This window comes from Podarcis gaigeae, assembly GCF_964106915.1.
Source record: "Podarcis gaigeae genome assembly, chromosome: 2".
Classification (NCBI taxonomy): Eukaryota; Metazoa; Chordata; class Lepidosauria; order Squamata; family Lacertidae; genus Podarcis; species Podarcis gaigeae.
In genome coordinates this window covers 124,144,188-124,166,301 of record NC_139679.1, presented here as the reverse complement: position 1 = coordinate 124,166,301, position 22,114 = coordinate 124,144,188, and the positions used below count along the sequence as shown (strand labels likewise).

Here is a 22,114-nt window from a genome sequence, read left to right as displayed (position 1 = left end):
TCACAGTCAATGAACTCTCCCAAAACGTCAATCTACTGGCAGCCCGTTTCCAGGTTCAGAGCAGTGGTAATTTAATTTTTATCACTCTCTCCTGCAGGCTTACACGATCCAAAATTTCCCCCCTCTTCTCCTGCTTCCAAGGGGGGTTTAATGATTTTAATCGATGGAAGTTTAATCCTTTACATAAGGCTTTCCAAGACCTTAGCTTCCAGCTTCTTTGCTTCAATTTATTTACAAAAGGGGAAGGCGGACTTCCTGTTTGAAACCTTCCCGTTTCGGTACCAAATTAAGACGTTTGTAAATCCAATTTTCTGTTCTACTCACGGGTAGTTGTTTAGAGTCAAATTGTCCACAGGAAAAAATCAGCGCTCTCTGGCAACAGCAATGCGGCTTCCCTCCGTGAAAAAAGCAGTCAATTTGAAGCACCGCGCCACTCACCCCACGTCACTCTGGATCCCCAAAACTGGGTTTCCCCGCGAGCAGGGAAGACACAAAGGGTGCCAGCCTAATCCCACGTTCACAAGCTTCTCACGCCTGTGATTTTAGTGGGTCTCCGCCTTCGCCGTGGCGGTCAGACCCTGATTTCCACGGAGCAAATTCCTCCCGATCGGAGGAACTCCGCCATTGCCGGAGGCGCCAACCCGGAAGTCCCATATTCTGAATAATTACTGCTACAGAGGAACGATCACTCAGGGTGGGAGACGGGGAGAAGGGGGGCCACCCAGGGGAGAGCTGGGGGGAGCCTACCTTTCTATGTGTTGACAAGTGATATGATATATATGATACAAATGTGATAAATGGTATTTTTAGTTATTCTCCCCTGCCCTTTCTCTTTTCTATACAAATGTGTTTTGTAAGGGTTGTTCAATAATGTTTGTGTTATTATTTTTCCTTATTGGTTCTCCCTCTGTATGAATTCGTTGATGGGAAGTGAGACTCTGTCTGTGACTGAAGCTCTTCCCACATTTCAAGCATTGATATGGTTTCTGACCTGTATGAGTTCTTTGATGGGTCATGAGATAGGAACTGTGACCAAAGCTCTTTCCGCACTCATGGCATTGAAAAGGTTTCTCCCCTGTATGAATTCTTTGATGAAAAGTGAGAGTGGAACTGTGACGAAAGCTCTTTCCACACTCATGGCATTGAAAAGGTTTCTCCCCTGTATGAATTCTTTGATGGGTAGTGAGATGGATCCCCTGGCTGAAGCTCTTTCCACATTCCAAACACTGATGTGGTTTCTCCCCTGTATGAATTTTTTGATGGGAAGTGAGCTTGGTCCCTTCCCGGAAGCTCTTTCCACATTCAAAGCACTGATAGGGTTTCTCCCCCGTATGAACCTTTTGATGCGAAGCAAGACTCTGCCTGTAACGGAAGCTCTTTCCACATTCAAGGCATGGGTATGGTTTCTCCCCTGTATGAATTCTGTGATGGGAAGTGAGCTGCACCCTCTCACTGAAGCTCTTTCCACATTCCAAGCACTGATAGGGTTTCTCCCCTGTATGGACTCTTTTATGCTTTGTGAGGCTGGTCCTCTCCCGGAAGCTCATTCCACATTCCAAGCACTGATAGGGTTTCTCCCCTGTATGGACTCTTTGATGGGATGTGAGGTTGGTCCCATCCCTGAAGCTCTTTCCACATTCTAAGCACTGATAGGGTTTCTCCCCTGTATGGACTCTTTGATGGTATGTGAGCTTGGTCCTCTCCCGGAAGCTCTTTCCGCATTCTAAGCACTGATAGGGTTTCTCCCCTGTATGAATTCTGTTATGGGAAGTGAGACTCTGTCTGAAACTGAAGCTCTTTCCACATTCTAAGCACTGATAGGGTTTCTCCCCTGTATGAATTCTTTGATGGAAAGTGAGACTGGAACTTTGACTGAAGATCTTTCCGCATTCTAAGCACTGATAGGGTTTCTCCCCTGTATGAATTTGTTGATGGGAAGTGAGACTGGAACTGTGACGAAAGCTCTTTCCACATTCTAAGCACTGATAGTGTTTCTCCCCTGTATGGACTCTTTGATGAGAAGTTAGAAGGGAACTTTGACGGAAGCTCTTTCCGCATTCCAAACATGGATAGGGTTTCTCCCCTGTATGAATTCTGTTATGGAAAGTGAGACTGTTGCTCTGACTGAAGCTCTTCCCACATTTCAAGCACTGATAGGGTTTCTCGCCTGTATGAACTCTATGATGGCTAGTTAGATTGGAACGGTGACGAAAGCTCTTTCCACATTCTAAGCACTGATAGGGTTTCTCCCTTGTATGAACTTTTTGATGCAAAGTAAGACTTTTCCTGTAACGGAAGCTCTTTCCACATTCCAGGCATGGATATGGTTTCTCCCCTGTATGAATTCTTTGATGCAAAGTGAGATGATGCTTTCGATTGAAGCTCTTTCCACATTTCAAGCATTGATAGGGTTTTTCCTTTGTATGAATTCTTTGATGGGAAGTGAGACTATCATTCCGATTGAAGCTCTTTCCACATTCAAAGCACTTATAGGGTTTCTCCCCTGTATGAATTCTTTGATGGGAAGTGAGACTGCAACTGTGACGAAAGCTCTTTCCACACTCATGGCATTGAAAAGGTTTATCCCCTGTATGAATTCTTTGATGGGAAGTGAGACTCTGCCTGAGACTGAAGCTCTTCCCACATTCCAAGCACTGATAGCGTTTCACCCCTGTGTGAATTCTTTGATGGGTCTTGAGATGGCTGCTTTGACTGAAGTTTTTCCCACATTCACAGCACTGGTATGGTTTCTGACCTGTATGAATTCTTTGATGGGAAGTTAGATGTATCCGCTGGCTGAAGCTCTTTCCACACTCCTGGCATTGAAAGGGTTTCTCCCCTGTATGAATTCTTTGATGGGTAGTGAGATGGATCGCCTGGCTGAAGCTTTTTCCACATTCCAAACACTGATGGGGTTTCTCCCCTGTATGAATTCTTTGATGGGAAGTGAGTTGCACCCTCTGACTGAAGCTCTTTCCGCATTCCAAGCACGGATAGGGTTTCTCCCCTGTATGAATTCTGTGATGGAAAGTGAGAGTATCCTTCCGACTGAAGCTCTTTCCACATTCCAAGCACTGATACAATTTCTCTCCACTGTGAGTTCTTTCGTGTGAAGTAAGGCTATCCCTCTGAATGAAGCTCTTTCTTTGATGGGAGGTGGACTGGGAGCTCTGATGGATGTTCTCTCCACACCCTGAATATTTATAAAACTTCTCCGCTATGTCAATTCTGTTGTGGTCCCCCTTGTTCTTCCCTTCCAATTGATCACCATCTGCAATGAAGAGAGAAGCTAATTAGAGCTTCGGGCAGAACAAAATTAACGAATGCTTGTGATAGAGGAAGAACTGAAGAGAGTTAGAAGTGTTTAGCCTGAATTAGGTGTTGAGTCACTTGAGCTACTAGTCTCAATGCCAGAGCTGACTTAGCAGTTGAGCTGCTCAAATATGGTCGCAACATGTGGATAATTAATATAGTAAATGTGTTATTATTAGTAATAGAATATCATCCAAAATTTACAAATCATAAACTTCAAAATTCTCGGCTGCGGCTCCAATCTGGTGGAACGCTCTGTCACAAGAGACTAGGGCCCTGCGGGACCTGATATCTTTCCGCAGGGCCTGCAAGACAGAGTTGTTCCACCAGGCCTTTGGTCAGGGCGCAGCCTGACTCCCTCCTCTGGCAACCTGCACAGAATTTTGCTTAATCGGTTGCCATTAATTTGATTTTAATTAATTTTTATAATGAAATATTTTTAGAGTGTGTGATTATTTGATTGTTTGATTATTGTTAGCCGCCCTGAGCCCGGCTTCGGCTGGGGAGGGCAGGATATAAATAAAATTTATTATTATTATTTATTATTATATATATAGGTAAAGGTACCCCTGCCCGCACGGGCCAGTCTTGCCAGACTCTAGGGTTGTGCGCTCATCTCACTCTATAGGCCAGGAGCCAGCGCTGTCCGCAGACACTTCTGGGTCACGTGGCCAGCGTGACAAGCTGCATCTGGCGAGCCAGCGCAGCACACGGAACGCCGTTTACCTTCCCGCTGGTAAGCGGCCCCTATTTATCTACTTGCACCCGAAGGTGCTTTCGAACTGCTAGGTTGGCAGGCGCTGGGACTGAGCGACGGGAGCGCACCCCGCCGCGGGGATTCGAACCGCCAACCTTTCGATCGGCAAGTCCTAGGCGCTGAGGCTTTTACCCACAGCATCCCATATATATATATATATATATATATATATATATATATATATATATAGGTCCATAACCAAGTAGTCAATGTAATGGAATGCTGGTGGGGAACACCACGATGTCTTTCAATGGATGATGTCCAAGACATCCGGATTGAATCAACTGTTTCGAAGAGAAATCTTCGTCAGCTGATGATGAAATTGAATACATTACATATAATGAATGACAACAAAAATAATACTGAGCAACCTGCATATTAAATAATGAATAAAGAATAAATAAAGAATACATACCAAATAATTTTAGACAGAATATCCATATAGGTAAATGTAATACTTGTGGATCAGAGCACACTAACCAGTGTAGCTAACTGATACTGATAAAACAGATGTATAGAACTTATAAGGTTATCCACAGGTGTGGGAAATAACAAATATTTAAGGACAATGCAAGAAAATGTAAAGGTACAGAGTATCAAATCTGGCATTGCAACACAAGCTGAAACCATAAAGTTACAGACTTTAAATAAAACAGTTGAAATCTAGCTCTGAATTCAAACCCCCTGGATGTGTGGATTTGAATAAATAAATCAACCTAGTTTCTTGTTGTCGCAATAACCTCTTGTAATATTTCCTGATCCCACGTTTTCTCTGGTTGACCCATAGAACCGTGTATAAATCTGTGTCTGAATGATGGTATTTGATAAAGTGTTCAACTAGGGTGCCTCTATTACTGCATTTCTTATACAGGATCGATGTTCACCTATACAAACACCTACCACTTGTGTGGTGGATTCAATGTACAACAAGTTGCAAGGACACATAATTAAATAAGATCCTGTGACACGAGTATTAGACAATGTAAGTAACTGAGCTCTGATCCACAAATATTACATTTACCTGTATGGATATTCTGACTAAAATTATTTGGTATGTATTCTTCATTTATTATTTATTCATTATTTAATTTGCAGGTTGCTCAGTATTATTTTTGTTGTCATTCATTGTATGTAATGTATTCAATTTCATCATCAGCTGACAAAGCTATACTGTCTTGGACATCATCCATTGAAAGGCGTTGTGGTGTTCCCCACCAGCAATCCATTACATTGACTACTTCTTGGTTATGGACTGAGATATATATACCTAGACAGCATCTTAAAAAGTAGAGACACCACCTTGCCAACAAAGGTCCGTATAGTAAAAGCTATGGTTTTCCCAGTAGTGATGTATGGAAGTGAGAGCTGGAGCATAAAGACTAAATGACTAAACAACAACAACATATATATTATTTTGAAGTTAATGACTTTAATATAATTATCTTGAAATATTAGGAGGTTTGTTGTTGTTTATGCTGTTAACGATACTCCAATATATTTCACTTTATTCTTTATCACCAATCCACTCACTCTCTGTAATACATTTTTTGACTGTGCATCCATGCTTTTCACTAACACCTTAGTTTCCCCTCTATTTATTTTAAAACCTGCAGCATTTCCAAGCAGCCTTATTGCTTCTAATACACTACTAATCCGCCTCTTTCTTTCACATCTGTTAAAATTTTATTTTTTATCCTTGGCTTTTTCCCATTCCAGACAAATCTTGATATTTCTCTTTGCCATTCTTTGAAGCAGGCATTCCGTTATTACTGGAACAGTTTGGAAGAGAAATAACATCCTTGGAAGTACATTCATTTTTAGAGTTGCAATTCTTCCCATTAAACAGAGATTCAGCCTGTTCCATGTTTCCAAGTTTCTTTTAATTTCCTGCCAATTTTTTTCATAACTGTCTTTAAAAATATTTATATTTGTTGATGTTATCCAAACTCCTAAATATTTTACTTTTTTTATATGCCTCTATCCCTACCATCTCTGTGTGAAATATTGCTCAGGGTGAGGTGAAGGTCCTGCAGGCTTCTGTGGCACATCTCTGCTTCTTCAGACCTCTGAGCACAGCAGAGTAAACACAGCGAATTGACCTTCTGCCCTCTGTGCTTGCATAGTGTGCATAAATTCCACTCAGCTTCTTTCTATTCTACTCCGCATAAGTTCCACTCAGCTTCTTTCTATTCTAGAAGCTTTATTTTAAAAGCAGTAGAAATCAGCCAGTGTCTGGCAGGAAAAATATCTCCGGCCGGACAAAAACGAAAGCAGAATACAAAACAACGAAACAGATCCCGAATATAGGATCCCTCCACCCCTCAGAGGCAGGATGGTGGAACTGAGCTGTTTAACCCTGTAAGCTCTGGTTCCCCTCACACACCCTCTCGTCCTGCGCTGCTGGGGGGCTTGTAAGTACCACCACTTACCCCCAAACCTTCACACAATTCGCCATCATGCTAGAAGCTCAAAGGTTTTGTGAACCCATCTGCCAGGTTCTTATGGCTTGGACAGTACTGCAACTTCACCAAGCCTGATTGGACACTCTGACACACATTCTGGAAACATATGTCCAGATGTTTGGTTCTGGCCTTAAATTGCCCAGACTCTGCCAACTTCAGACAGGGTTGATGGTCCTCCCAAAGAGTGCTGGGCAAACAACACTCCCAGCAGATTTCTTGAACCAGACATCTGTAGAACTCCAGTTCCCGGCACAGCTCTTACAGTGCACTGAAGTCAGCTTCAGTAGAGGACAGCACAATGAGACTCTGCTTCTGGAACTTCCACCCAACTAGAGATTCCCCAAACTTTATGACCATCCCAGATATGGACTTCCTGTCATTCAGATTTGCCCAGTCGCTATCTGTGCAGCACGTGAGCTTGGCGCACCTATGCTGGTCACTGCCAGAATACAGAAAGGAGCTTACAAGGGTTTTCAACTGTAGCTTGACATTTCCAATTGTCCAAAAAGAACAAACACTGCAAGGCCCCCCTTTTTTTCTTTCCCTTAACCTCTGGGACACTCCGTCCACCTAACGTTGTTTCCCACTCAGTCACCTTTCTCTGCGTCCAGTCAGTGGCCTAGACGGACTCACATCGCTAGGAACAGCACCTTACAAGGACCACACTTCGCTTCGTCAGTGGCTCTGAACCCCAACGTCTCATCTACTCAAGACATTCACTGGAGTGTCCCTATACACATACACATACCAACATACAAACCCCCATACACACACAAACCCCATGCACCTCCCCAATCCCCTTTACCCACAAACTTCCCAAGACCGGTGGCACTTACTGCTCTTCTACTGGCAAACCAGCGGCACTCTGCTCTCTGCTGGTTAAACCCAGCGGCACTTTGCTGCTCCTACTGGGCGGGGCTGATCAAACCCCTGACTCCCACAAAACAAGCTGTGGAGCCTACCTTTCCCCTGGGTACCCTTCTCCCGTGCAGCTGCTGTCTTTCTTCCATCTCTGCTGCATCTCCACTCAGCTATGGGGTGGGGGGCTCCCCCTAGAAAATGTAGGGTGCGCGCTTGGTGCCACCGACGCCGACCGAGCTGTTCACTGAGCAGTGACACCCTTTGTCCTGTCCTCGGAGAATGTGGATTCCCGGCCAATGCACCAAGAAATGTAGCCTTATTGGAGTTCACCGATTGGGTCTGTGTTGCTCCGGGACAGGAGGAAGGAAGTCAAAATGGCACCGAGGTTGGTTCAAAGAAAGAATTTATTCTGCTCTCTGGATAGCAGAAGGCACTTGCGTGATTAGTCCTCAGCAAGTCCAAAGAAATGACAGGTTTCATGCAGTTTATATATCCTCCAGGCACCCTCTCACTCCTCCCCTAGGAGCCCAACCATGTCGGCCTACGTACGCAGGTTGACATCACATATGTTCCTGCTCTGGTACTCTCAACCATAAAAGGATCTTCCTTCCTGTACTTCTGACCATAAAAGGATCTTCCTCTTCCTACACTTATCTCGGAAGACGTCATAATCTCCGGGAACACGCTTTTGGCGTTTTTCCCAGACATTGGTCTTGCGCGTATGTTGTGGTCAGCACATAAGATAAAGTTCTGACGTGTTTTCTTTGTTCCCCTGGAGAGCCAAGGCCATCCCTTGCCTGTCCTGATAAAGGACAGAACTGTTTATGCAGTTGTGTCCTTATTATGGTTTTGCTCAACAGTTCAAGTTTTACACATTTAAAAGTGCTCTCTTTTGAAAGAACAAAAGGGGGGTTGAATCAGTTTTTAAACTTACTATACAGAAAACCATTCTTTCATCAGCACCCGCTTAATACCATTCCAGGCATTTACACTGGGCTTTGTAGCTTCCCTGCGGAGCAGATTGGTAGCAAAAGCAATGTCTGGCCTGCTCTACTGGGACAGATACAATAGACTACCCAGAGCTTACTGAAAGAGTTCAGTGTTCTCAGCACGTTCTGCTAGCCGACTGTCTTTCACGTAGCCTGTCTCCATGGGTGTCCTAACCCCTGCACAATTAGACATCCTGAACTTCTCAAGCAACTGCTCGATCCTGCCTTTCTGACTGAGCAAGAAACTTCCATCTTCAGACCACACTATCTGTTGCTGTTGTTTAGTCGTTTAGTCATGTCCGACTCTTCGTGACCCCATGGATCAGAGCTCGCCAGGCACTCCTGTCTTCCACTGCCTCCCTGTTTGGTCAAACTCATGTTGGTAGCTTCGAGAACACTATCCAACCATCTCATCCTCTGTCGTCCCCTTCTCCTTGTGCCCTCCATCTTTCCCAACATCAGGGTCTTTTCCAGGGAGTCTTCTCTTCTCATGAGGTGGCCAAAGTATTGGAGTCTCAGCTTCAGGATCTGTCCTTCCAGTGAGCACTCAGGGCTGATTTCCTTAAAAATGGATAGGTTTGATCTTCTTGCAGTCCATGGGACTCTCGAGAGTCTTCTCCAGCACCGGAATTCAAATGCATCAATTCTTCAGCTATCAGCTTTCTTTATGGTCCAGCTCTCACTTCCATACATCACTACTGGGAAAACCATAGCTTTAACTATACGGACCTTTGTTGGCAATGTCTATCTGTCCACTCAGGTAAATCTTTACTGCACCCAGGTTCTTGAGTTGGAAATGTTTTCCAAGCTCTTTGGCAAACTTCTGCACCTGTTTGTCTGCCCGTGAAACATGAATGATGTCGTCAACAAAGACCAAGACCAGTTCTTGTGACTCTTCTGACCCCTTGAGGTACAGGCAGCTGTCAGCAAGACTCTTCTTGAAACCTAACTTCTCTAAGGCTTCATTCCGACACAAGTCCCAATTCCTGGCTGATTGTTTCAGCCGGTAAATTGACTTGTGCAGTTTCCACACAGTTCCTGGCCCATTGCCCTCAAACCCTGGAGGAGGAAGCATGCACAGATCCTCCTGGAGGTCTGAGTTCAAATAGGCCACATCCACATCAAAGTGATGCACCGGAAAACCTCTTTGTGCAGCAATGGCTAAGAGCATGCGCAGAGTTTCCCTTCTGGAAGTGGGAGCATATACCTCAGTGTAATGCAGCCCCTTCTGCTGCATGAACCCTCTGGCTACTAGTCTAGCCTTGTACTGTGGTTCTCCAGTTGCTGTGGGATTAAAACGGTAAACCCAGTGACTGCTCACGGCTTGTTTGCCCGCTGGCAACGTCGTGAGGGAGAACACACCTAGAGACTCCATTGAGCTCATCTCCTTCTGCATTGCCTCATACCATTTCCTGGCTTCTTCCTGAGGCGGTTTCTGAACATTCTCAAAACTCTCAGATTCACATTGAGCCATACCTACCCACACGTTTTTGACTGCAAACCTGTCCGGAGGTTTGCCTGTCGTGGTGTGAGCTGAACATCTCAGCACAACTTCAGGTGCCCCCTCTGACCCACTAGGGCCAGCCAGAACATCCTTGCTGTCAGAGAGCTCCCCCTAAGGTTTGCTGTGCCTTCTGGACTTCTCAGCTGGACCTGTGGGTGAGGAAGGAGCACTTCTCTGCTCAAGCTTCACAGCTTTGGGAGAAGCTCTTCCCGGTTCCTGCTCTGGGTTGGGACTCTGTGCCCCAGCAGCAGGTTCAACCTCTACCTGTTCCTCATCAGCAGAGTCAAGCAGACGCTCTGAAAGAATATCAGGATTCCCATGTATCCACCCACTCTGTTCATAGAACTCAGCACTGCTGCTCAGTAGAATCCTGTTGGATAGGCAAATCTCCACCCCTTGGTCCCTGGCTCATTTCCACAGAAAATCATCTTTTGGGACCTAGGGCCACCCTTTCGGCGTTTGGCCTTTGGCACAAGGACCCAAGCATCGCAGCCAAACACACGGAAGAAATGCACCTTGGGTTCTTGCTGTGCAGCAGAAAATAGGGTGTGTCCCCTACAACAGAACAGAAAAGAACAAACGATTCAGAATGAACAAAGAAGTTTGCCATGCTTCTCCCCAAAACCTCTGGGGGTGCCCAGCATTAAAAAGCAAAGATCCGGACATCTCCTGAAGCGTTCTGTTCCTGCGTTCTGCAACGCCATTCTGTTGGGGACAGTGCGGAACTGTCAGCCTATGACATATTCCCTTCTGGCGGAAGAAACTGCAGCACAGACACGGTGAACTCCTCATGTCGGGGAGAAGCATGGCGAACTTCTTCGTTCACTCTAAATAGGGGGTTCTGAAGTCTCTCCCCGAGCTTTGAAACTCTGGGTCTTTGCAATGTTTACTCAGAAATTCCTGTACCTGAGTCTCTGACATTAATCTCAACCTCTCTCTTCTATAAGTAAAGGAAACTCCCTCCAGGAATTCCCATTTGTAATTTATTCCTGCTCCTCTTAGAATTGATGTCAGGTTTCAATACTTCCTTCTCTTGACTCTCAATTTAAATGGGATTTATTTAAAAATGTCAACTTTCTGCCTTTCAACCACCAGGTCATCCTCAAAGCTTTCTGCACTACTGCATCTTTCCTTTTCTTTGTTGTAAAAGTCAAGAGTATGTCTGGCGGCTGTCTTTTCTCTCTTGAAGCTCGGGTCCAAACTCTGTAAACATTCTCAAAACATTCTTCCATTCCTTCTTGTATCCCCATCCATTCCCCTAATATTCCACCCTGATAGCTAGCAAGGCCTTGCTCCTCTTCTCTTTCCAACAACCCTCTTATTTGAACCATGTTAACATTCAATTTTAATTGTAAAAGTAAATTCTGTTGTTCCAGTTCATCCTGTCTTTCTGCCAGGCCCCCTATCGCCCCAACCAAAGCCAGTTGATCTTCCTTTATTTTATTTTTTTAATAATTTTTTTTATTAAGAGTTTTATTAATACAGTAAAGAGAAGAAACACAATAAACAGAGAACAAACAAAAAAGCTCATACCTAGAACTAACTTAGTTGGTCTTTAAGGTGCTACTGGAAGGAATTTTTTTATTTTGTTTAAACAAAAAAGAAACAAACATAAAATTTAACATCTTATAATAACCATCTTTTCTTCATTTTTGGACTTCCTCACATCTCTCGCTCCTACGTTCCAAATTTATAAAACTTTAGTCAGCAACTTATCACCTTATTTCCATTCTTATTGTACACATTTCCAATATTTTGTCCCTAACTTTGAATATTTTTATCTAGGTCTTAAGTACCTAATTTTGACATGATATTTATTCAAAATTTATTTTTCTCATAAAATTTACTCATTCTCATAATCTTTTCAACTAACTTTATGGTGCCCTGTTATTTTCAAATCTCTCATCCTTCTTAGCACTCATATAATTTACAGTGTTTTTGTAGGTAGTCCTTAAATTTCTTCCAATCCTCTTCCACTGCTTCCTCTCCCAGGTCTCGGATTCTGCCAGTCATTTCTGCTAGCTCCATGTAGTCCATCAGTTGCATCTGCCATTCTTCCAGCGTGGGCAAATCTTGAGTTTTCCAATATTTGGCGACAAGTATCCTTGCTGCTGTTGTTGCGTACATAAATAATGTTCGGTCATTCTTTAACACCCTCTGGCCGACAATGTCCAAAAGGAAGGCCTCTGGTTTTTTGGGGAAGGTATACTTAAATACCTTTTTCAGCTCATTATATATCATTTCCCAGAAGGCCTTAACCCTGGGGCAAGTCCACCAGAGGTGAAAGAACGTTCCTTCAGTTTCCTTACATTTCCAACACTTATTATTTGACAGGTGATATATTTTTGCTAGCTTGACTGGGGTCATGTACCACCTATATATCATTTTCATAATGTTTTCTTTCAAGGCATTACATGCCGTAAACTTCATACCGGTGGTCCATAACTTTTCCCAGTCAGCAAACATGATATTATACCCAATATCCTGTGCCCACTTTATCATAGCTGATTTAACTGTTTCATCCTGTGTATTCCACCTCAGCAGCAAGTCATACATTCTTGAAAGTAATTTAGTCTTAGGTTCTAACAGTTCTGTTTCCAATTTCGATTTTTCCACCTGGAATCCTAGCTTCTTATCCAATTTAAAAGCCTCTTTAATCTGAGCGTAATGTAACCAATCTCGCACTTTATCTTTTAGTTTCTCCAAACTCTGCAATCTCCAATTGTCTCCATCTCTTTCTAATATTTCCCAATATTTTGGCCATTCGACCTCCATATTGGGTCTTTTCACAGCCTTAGCTTCCATAGGTGATAACCACCTTGGGGTCTTGTTTTCTAATAAGTCTTTATATTTTGTCCAGACATTAAACACTGCTTTCCTTACAATATGGTTCTTGAAATTCTTGTGAATCTTAACCTTGTCATACCACAGATATGCATGCTATCCAAAAGCATTGTTGATCTTCCTTTAATCCCTCAGTCGACTCCACTCTTTTTTTCTAATCTTTCTACCTTTACCTCCAAAACATTTACTTTTTCATCCAGTTTATCAAATTTCTGCAACAATACTTCCTTGGTGTTCTCTATGTCTGATCTTCCATCCATAAATTGTTTGTTCATAGCCTGCTCCAGCCTTTTCCTGAATTCTGCAAAATGTAAAGCCATAAGTTCAGTCTTTTCTGTTTTTGGAGTTTTTTCTATCTCCTCTTGTGCTGAACCTCTCCTTTCTGATACTCTCTGTTTTACTGGCTCTTGTTTAGATTTCTCTTCCATGTCAGTTCTCAAAACAAACTGTTCCCAAACACTTCTGTCTCATGGACACTTCAGCCCTTCTGTCTTTTTCTCACTCTGGCCTTGTATACAACAGTTCTCGCACCAATCCAATTCCCACACCCTTTTAAACCAAACTGTAATGTGATGGCCTGGGAATCTGATTCAGAGGCTGAACCTGAGGAATCCCAGCCTGCACAGAAGTCCCCGCCTCCAGGGCCGGCTGAGCCAGGGCAGGGGCTTGAATCTGATGGGCCCACACCTGTGCTGGATCCTCAGGAGCAGACACCAAATGAATCCACTCTGGCTCCGGAGGTGATTGAGGACCCATTGCCTGCAGGTGCTCCTCTCCCAGCTCTGTCAGGGGAAGGTGAGGTTGCCTCTGGGTCCACTAACCCTCCAGCCTCTCCTGAGCTGCAGAGGCTCAGGGCAGAGAGGCGGAAGGAACTAAGTTCTCTCAGGAGGAGTGCTCGCCTTAAGGCCAGGAGAGGCGAGTCACCTGTGGGCCGGGACTGCCCTAGGCCTCAGAGGAGGTAAAGGCCAGTCAGCCCAGTCCCAGATTGCGGGAGCAACATCGCTGGAAACCTGTTCCTGCCAGCACCCTGACCTGCTCTTCCAGAGTTCCTGACCACGCCCAGCTCCTTGCCTTGGACCTTGCTTCGCCCCGATGGACAGCCTCCAGACCCTCAACCTAGGACCACGCCGCACGGTAACCCCCCCAGGACCAGCACAGTTTGCTCCCGCCACACCCGCACTCCCCCTTCGTTGGGGTGCATTTGGGAAGAGCCAGAAGGCATGGCCGACCAGGCAGCTGCCCCAGGAGAATCAGGCCTTGACTTACACCGTTCAGCAGCTAAGCAATGCAGTTTCAGTGCTTCAGCAGCGGTTGGGTGCCTTACCGGCTCCTGTGGCTAACGCCCCAGTTTCTGGCAAGTACCCAGTGGCCCTTCCAGAGAAATTTGATGGGTCCCCGGCCAGCTTTCCCATGTTCCTCGCCCAGGCCAAGTTGTATATTCAGGGGTGAGCCCAGAATTTACCTGACGATCGCACCAAGGTGCACTTCTTGATCAGCTTGCTGAAGGACCAGGCGGCCAACTGGGCTTTGCCACTGCTCCGGCAAGACTCTCCTTTGCTGACAAGACTATGTGATTTGTCGGTTGAAACAGGACAAGTCCACAGCCATTGCCTACGCCACAGAATTTTGGCTGTTGGTGAAGGACTTGTCCTGGAATTACTCTGCACTGCGGGACCAGTATCTTGAGGGGCTTTCGGATGAGATACTGGACCAGCTGGCCATGATGGATCACTCCACCACACTGGACGCCCTCATTCAGCGAAGCTTGCAGATAGACCATCGGTTGGAGGACCGTCGCCAGGCCCGGGACCGCCAGTACTCCAGTCCAGGCTCCAGTCCTTACCAGCAGATCCACGGCCACAGCCGAGTTGTTAAACGAGCCAATGCAGCTTGGGACAGCGTGGCCTCGCCTCTCCCCCTTGGAGAAGACGTGGCATCGGGAGGGGAACCTGTGTCTCTACTGTGGTGGGAGTGGATATTATGCCCGATCCTGTCCCGAGAACATGCCAGCCGCAGGGAAACCACCAACCCCGGTAGCCGATGGCCCTGGCTACCTGGGGGCCCGAACAATGCGTGAGGGGCCCTCACCAGTGGAATTGCGACATCTCATGGTTCCGGTGCGCCTATACCCCCCTGGCGGGCCCATGCTCTTGTGGATTCAGGGGCAACCTGCTCTTATATGGACTCTGCCTTTGCCGCCCGTCATCAGGTGCCACTTCAGGATAAGTTATAACCGGTACAGGTGGAGGCAATTGACAGGTGGCTCCTGTGCTCAGGCACCGTTACTCAGGAGACCTAGCCCTTGGTTCTGTGTCACCAGCAGCACCGGGAGGTGCAAACTTTGGACATTGCTACCATGCCCCGGTTTCCCCTGGTGCTCGGGATGGACTGGCTGGAGTCCCACAATGTTCAGATCGACTGGGTCAGACTGTGCACTTCCCAGACCTGTGTCCCCATGCTCGGTCCGAGATGCTAGCGGCCACCCCACTGGTGAAGCTGCATCAATGCTCCCTGCTGTTTACCAGGACTACCAAGATGTGTTCAAGGAACGGGGGACAGACCAGCTGACGCCCCATTGTCTTTTGACTGTGGCATAGACCTCCAGCCCGGGGCACCCCTGCCTGTGCATCGCCTATACTCTCTTACGGAGACGGAGCGTGAAGCTTTGCAGGACTTCCTTCGCAAGAACCTGGAGCATGGGTTCATTCGGCCTTCCACCTCGCCCACTGCCGCTCCGGTGCTCTTTGTTAAGAAGTGTGGGGAGCTTCGTCTTTGCCATGATTACCAGGCCCTGAACAGGATTACTATCCCAGACCGGTACCCCTTGCCCCTTATCTCGGAATTGCTGGAGCGGGTGCAAGGGGCGCAGGTAACATGTAAATCAAGCTAGACCTCCGGGGGGCCTACAATTTGATTCGGATCCAAGCCGGGGATGAGTGGAAGACAGAATTCGGGACCCGGTATGGGCAGTTTGAGTACCTGGTAATGCCTTTCGGTTTGTGCAACACACCCGCCGTGTTCCAACGGTACATCAACCACGTGTTCCAGGACTTGCTAGACAGGTTCGTGGTGGTGTACCTAGATGACATTCTGATTTTCTCCCGTGACCCAGCTCGCCACAAGGGTCATGTCCGGACCGTGCTGCAGCGCTTGCGTAGCACCACCTGTATGCTAAGCTCAACAAGTGCGAATTTCATCAGCGGTTGGTAGACTTCCTGGGTCACCGACTCTCTCCAGATGGGGTGCAGATGGATCCTGGGAAAGTGGCTGCGGTTCGGGAGTGGGCGGCACCCCGGAACCGCAAGGACCTACAGCAGTTCCTGGGGTTTGCCAACTATTGCCGGACCTTCATTACAGACTATGCTCATCACACCATCCCGTTGACCTGACTGCTGCGCCCCAAGACGCCATTTTCCTGGGACAAGGGGGCAGAGGAGGCGTTTCAGGGGTTGAAAGCCTATTTTCAGAGGGCGCCAATTTTGCAGCATCCTGATCCCTCTCGGCCCTTCGTGGTGGAGACCGACGCCTCCAGCACAGCTCTCGGTGCCGTCTTGTCCCAGCAGCATGGACCGGATGCGCCACTGTTACCCTACGACTACTATTCCCGCTAGCTCCTTACGGCGGAGCGTAACTATACCGTGTGGGAGCGGGAACTACTGGCCATTAAGGTGGCCTTTGAGGTCTGGTGCCATCATCTTGAGGGGGCACGACACCCGGTGGATGTGAGAACCGACTACCGGAACCTGGGGTACATCCAGACCACCCACAAGTTGAAACAAAGGCAGATCCAGTGGGTGTTGTTCTTCCGGTTCCAGTTCCGGATCCGCTACATCCGTAACTCCCAAAACCAGAAGGCGGATGCCCTGTCCCGGAAACCCGAAGACATCGCAGACACGGTACAGCAAGCAGTACCGACAACGATTTTACCACTGGCCTCATTCCTGGCCACTCAGGAGGCTGAGCCACTGTGGGTTCAGGTGCAGGAACAGGAGCGGGTCGACGCTTGGGCCCAGGAACGACTCAGGGAACTGGCCGAAGGGTCATGCCCTCAGTATCCGGGGCTGGTCTTGCACCAGGGCCTACTGCTGCACCTGTACATCCCGCCAGGGCCACTGCGGGCTGAGGTTCTCCGGATGACCCATGATGCCCCAGCGGCGGGACCACCCATCTGATAAACCGGGAGTTTTGGTGGCCCCGTCTGAAGGCTGACGTGGCTGGCTACGTTGTGGGGCATCCAGTTCACATCCCGTTTCTGGCGAGCGTTGCACCAGACCCTCAGGAGAGAGGTCTGTCTATCGTCAGCCTACCACCCACAGACCAATGGCCAGACAGAATGGGCGAATGCGGTGCTGGAGCAGTACCTCCGGGGTTACTGCAGCTTCCAGCAGGATGACTGGGTTGACCACCTAGCATTGGTGGAGTACACTTACAAAAAAACGGTGAACACGTCCACCTAGCAGACCCCGTTCCAGGCCAGTTACGGTTACCATCCGTGGTTGTTCCTGGATGTGCTGCCGGCATCCACAGTCCCTGCGGTGTCAGAGTGGCTTCAGGAGCTCCAGTCTCAGCAACAACTATTGATGGAGCAACTGCGCCAGGCCAATGAGGCATACAAGACCCAGGCCAACCGCCACTGCCAGGTGGGGCCGGAACTCCACGTCAGTGATCTGGTATGGCTCTCCACTCACCATCTCCACTCCTCTCGGCCTTCATGGAAGCTGGACGCCCACTTCACCGGTCCATTTCCTATTGTGGACCAGGTCTCGCCTGTGGCATTCCATCTGCGGTTACCCTCAACCCTGAAGGTTTACCCGGTATTCCACAGGTCCCTACTGAGTCCAGTGGCCCCGCCCGACGAGTTCCACCCAAACTGTCCCCGACCACAGCCAGTTTGGGTTCAGGGGGAGCCAGAGTATGAGGTGGAACGCATTCTGGACTCACGATACCGCAGGGGAAAGCTCCAATATCTCATAGACTGGAAGGGGTATGGACCCGAGGACCGTTCCTGGGAACCAGCAGCCAACATCCATGTGCCTGCCTGCCTCCGTGAGCTCCATGCGGCGTACCCCAGCAAGCCGGGTCCGGACCCTCGGTTGAGGGGGGGCCTGGGAGAGGGGATGGTGTGATGGCCTGGGAATCAGATTCAGAGGCTGAACCTGAGGAATCCCAGCCTGCACAGAAGTCCCCGCCTCCAGGGCCAGCTGAGCCAGGGCAGGGGCTTGAAACTGAAGGGCCCGCTCCTGTGCCGGATCCTCAGGAGCAGACACCAAATGAATCCACTCTGGCTCCGGAGGTGATTGAGGATCCATTGCCTGCAGGTGCTCCTCTCCCAGCTCTGTCAGGGGAAGGTGAGGTTGCCTCTGGGTCCACTAACCCTCCAGCCTCTCCTGAGCTGCAGAGGCTCAGGGCAGAGAGGTGGAGGGAACTAAGTTCTCTCAGGAGGAGTGCTCGCCTTAAGGCCAGGAGAGGCGAGTCACCTGTGGGCCGGGACTGCCCTAGGCCTCAGAGGAGATAAAGGCCAGTCAGCCCAGTCCCAGATTGCGGGAGCAACATCGCTGGAAACCTGTTCCTGCCAGCACCCTGACCTGCTCTTCCAGAGTTCCTGACCACGCCCAGCTCCTTGCCTTGGACCTTGCTTCGCCCCTGATGGACAGCCTCCACACCCTCGACCCAGGACCGGACTCAGACCACGCCGCATGGTAACCCCCCCAGGACCAGCACATGTAACAATACTTTCAGACTTAGAGAATTATAAAAGTTCCACAATATCCAAGAGAGAGAGAGAAAAGAGGGCAAAATCACCTTTATATACAATCGACAAAAAAGAATAAAGAAGCAGGCCACAACAAAAGTCTAACAGTTACCATTGTTCAAACTTACTGTTACATTGTTTCCTTGATTTTGATTAGCACTTGCCAAGCTTCTAGTTATATTATAATCCACAATGTGTCTTGTAATCCAAAATATTTCCACTGTGAGTCCAAAAATTTTCCAGACGTATTTATAATTCAAATTAGATTTGTAATCCAAATGGTAATTGTAATCCAATATACCGTAGATTCCAGTGTATAAGGCGACTTTGAACCCCAGAAAATCTTCTCCAAAGTCGGGGGTCGCCTTATACGCTGGGTATGGGTGGCGCGGAGCATAGCCCGCCCCCTGTTGCTGCCCAGCGTATTAGGCAACTGGGCTTATAAAACGAACCCCCAAATTGCAGCAGCCAAATTGGGGGGTCGTCTAATAAGCCCAGTCGCCCAATACGCCGGAAGCTACTGTATATATGCTATTTCACTCAGTTTTTATTCCAATACAGCCCCCCGTCCCCGTCCCCGCTTTCTCCTACTAAGGCTCTTACCAGGCACCTCCCCTCCCTGGAATTACCTCCCAGTTATGGAAGTGTCCTCCTGCCAAGCTTTGGTAGGACTTGCCAAGATCCAGGGTCCTTTTTAGAGGTTTTTAAAAAAAGAATTTGCAATGTTTCCAAGCCTTTCAGTGCTTTCATTCATAAAATCTGCATCCACATTCAAAAAAACAGAGTACTCCAATCATTCCTGTATCTTCCTTTTTAGGAATCAAAGAACAAAGAGCTACAGTTTCTTCTTGTATCCAGAGTACATAGTGTTAATAGGTAGCAAAGTAACAAAGTGCAGTTTAAAAAGCATCTAAAGACTGATGTGTCTCCAAAGTTTTTTTTTCCCATTCACAAGCCTGTACTGCAAAATCTTCCCTTCAAAATACGGAAGCTGACTTCCTGTTTAGATTCCGTCTTTGACAAATCTAAATCAAATCCAATTCTTTTTATTTTGAAAAGTCCATTGTTGTTGACAATACCTTTTTTCCTTTGAAAGTCTGCTGCTTCAGGTGGCAATTTCTGGTTTCAGGTTTCTGAGCTGCGCTGGAGCCACGGGCAGGTTCAAGCCACTGTCTCTCTCTCTCTCTCTCTCTCACACACACACACACACACACTCGCTGCCGATGCAGTGTCAGGGCTCCAGCAATCGCGGCAAGCCTCCGGCAATCGCGGCAAGTGGGACACTTTTTTGGGGGGCTATCTAACCCTGGCACTCACCCTCACTGCTCAAAAGCCCCGGTAACGGTCGTCATTTAGACAGACGACTCGCACCGCACCGCCATTTCCCTTCGCAGACAAATCAGAAGCCCAGGATCAGGTTACTTTCAAGAGTCATGACTTCTAATGCTGCCTGAAGGATCGGTAAGTTGTCTGACATTGGTAGAGCATTCAATCACGGTACTGGTTTTAGACATTTTGAGCTGCCAATACATTGTGGTGATCGGGGAGCAGTGATGTATTCCTAGCTCAAATTGCCTGCAGATGTCAAAGGCACAGGCAGGCAGGTGGAGGAGCCCGAAATGGTGCCCCCCGAGCAAGCCCCAATACCTCTTCGGTTCCATCCATGTCCCCATCTCCACTCCCCTGGAACTCACCAGATCTCTCAGAGGTCCCTGGGAGGGAACGCTCAGAGGTTGTGAGGAGGGATGCAGGAGACAACCTGACCAGGTCAACCGTCCATCTTCCCCCTTCCATCCTTCCACGCTTTGCAGGATCTGTCTCTTTCTTCCTTCCTGAGGAGTTGAGAAGCCACAACAAGCTGCAGGGTCCTGGGAGAGAGGAAGAAGCAAAGGGAGCCTCAGAGGCCCTGCAGGGATCCTCTTCCCCTAGATATTCTCCTGCCCCTGGAGAAGCACAAATGGGGCAGCCCCTTCCCAAGAGAAGCCCCATTTCTAAACATCTCTAGTGATTCCAATTTCTTCTGTATGCTCCTCACCCCACTTGCAAGCCTGGCATGGTCTGCACAGTAGTGACCTCAGAGTAGATCCCATTGAACTCAGTGGGGATAATTGACAGAACTTGGTAAAAAGAACCAGTCACTGTCCTGTTCCCAAGCTTGAAAACTGAAACCCCAGAGCATGGGCAGAAAATAGCAGAGTAGATATTACATGTAGGTGCCCCCATGCTAGGTGCTCTGTATGGAGAGCCCTGTTCACAAAATTTGAGCTCTCTCATCACAAGCCGGGCAAATGTTGTGGCCGTATCCACCTCTGTCAGGTGTTGCATGGGGTCCAAATCTGTACATGGAAGCAGAGGAGCCGGTGATGCCACATTTTTGAAATACCAGGAAACTAATACACCTCTCCTCCTTAGATATCATCTGTGCTTATACACCATCTTCGCAAGTCTCCAGTCCCAAAATGTGGCCCCCACCCTGGCACGGAAGCAATCAAAGTATAGATCTTCCACATGTCCTAAATCTGCAGTGTTCTTAAGAACACCAGGCATGCATATCCTCCAAAAACTCCAGAGGTGAGCTTTACGCTCCTCTTGTGACAAGATTCCCAAAGGCTTAGGGTAGCTTGATAGAACTAGTCTATTTTGAGATAGCACCAATGTCCCCTGTTAGTAGTAGGAGCCACACAATGACTGATAATCCCTCTTTTGTCCCAGAAGGTGGGGAGTAGGTGTCTTTCATCCTTGCTTTATTCTTCTTGATAATACATAAATAAATGTCCCCTTCTGTATCTTACATTTTTCTAAGAGAGTATTAATCACAATCATGCCCCCGCCCAAAGAGGCTTCCCTTGAGGCTCTGGGCTGGAGACCTGAGCTGATCTGGAGGAGGAATATTCTGGCAGGGGGAAAGGCCGGCCTGGCAGGGGCTCCTCCACTGGAAGGGGCATTCGGGGCATGCCCTCCCCCCCAGACCCCTCCCTCCTTCCCCAAAGAGGATGCCAAGGAAGAGCAGAGCTGCAGACCTCCTGGAAACTCGCCCCCTCCCAGGCTTGGCAGGGAGGAATTGGGGGGGCAGGACCCTCTGCTCCCAGACTTGGGGGTCTCCCCCTGCAGCCCCGGGACCCCCTTCTCCCATGGGCACCCCAAGGGGAAGAGAGGGGAGACTCACCGGATTCTTCCCAGGAGGGAAACCGAGGCAGCGCGGGGAGGAGACAAGAGAGAAAAGACGGGACTGGGCACGGAGGGAGGGGATTCTGCTCTGGAGGACCCGCCCCGCCTCTCTACTTCCTGTCCTCTCTAGGACTCCGGCTCTGTTCCATTTAACCCTTCGCAAGCTGAGCACAGCCCCCGGGCTGGCTGGCTGTCCTCCTTCCCTCCCAGAATCCGGGGGTCCAGGGCATGTGCAGAGCTCTCTGTGATTCTCGGCTCAGATGCCGCTTAGTGCCCTGCGCCCAGATGGGTGGGGGATAAATAAAATAATAATAATAATGCTTCACCTGCTCACTAGCAGAGTGAAAGAAGTCTGTTGCAATATTAGGAGGGTACCTGAGGGAGACACCGGTCCCTTGGGAGCAAAAGCCTCCGCTGGTAAAGCAGGAGACTCTCGATTTCGGGGTCCTGGGTTCAAGCCCCACT

At 48.1% G+C, this 22,114-nt stretch overlaps 3 protein-coding genes across 4 annotated transcripts in view; 1 reads left to right on the top strand and 2 right to left on the bottom strand.

Annotated features, from left to right (window-relative positions):
• The window catches only part of LOC310837834 (uncharacterized protein), a 299,721-nt gene that overhangs the window by 16,688 nt on the left and 260,919 nt on the right, over positions 1 to 22,114 (bottom strand). The window lies entirely within an intron of this gene.
• Positions 1 to 22,114, top strand: part of LOC310837645 (uncharacterized protein) — a 148,015-nt gene that overhangs the window by 45,470 nt on the left and 80,431 nt on the right. The gene's annotated exons all lie outside the window — the stretch shown is intronic.
• LOC310837280 (uncharacterized protein) lies at positions 833 to 21,813 on the bottom strand. Of its 2 annotated transcripts, XM_083723584.1 has the most exons (3): positions 21,648 to 21,813; positions 20,176 to 20,349; positions 833 to 3,271 (listed from the first exon to the last, which is right to left on the bottom strand). In XM_083723584.1, exons 2-3 carry the CDS (start codon positions 20,273 to 20,275, stop codon positions 837 to 839), a joined length of 2,535 nt encoding a protein of 844 aa, XP_083579710.1. In that variant the 5' UTR covers positions 20,276 to 20,349; positions 21,648 to 21,813; the 3' UTR covers positions 833 to 836. The 2 variants fall into 2 exon arrangements, with proteins under 2 accessions (XP_083579710.1, XP_083579711.1); XM_083723585.1 differs by lacking the exons at positions 20,176 to 20,349; positions 21,648 to 21,813 and adding an exon at positions 9,862 to 9,937.

Coding starts and splice junctions, on each gene's coding strand:
- LOC310837280 (XM_083723584.1), bottom strand. CDS start 20,275: ATGGAAGGGGGAAGATGGACGGTTGACCTGGTCAGGTTGTCTCCTGCA. Junction 3,272..20,175: donor AGGGACCTCTGAGAGATCTG/GTGAGTTCCAGG, acceptor TCTTCATTGCAG/ATGGTGATCAATTGGAAGGG.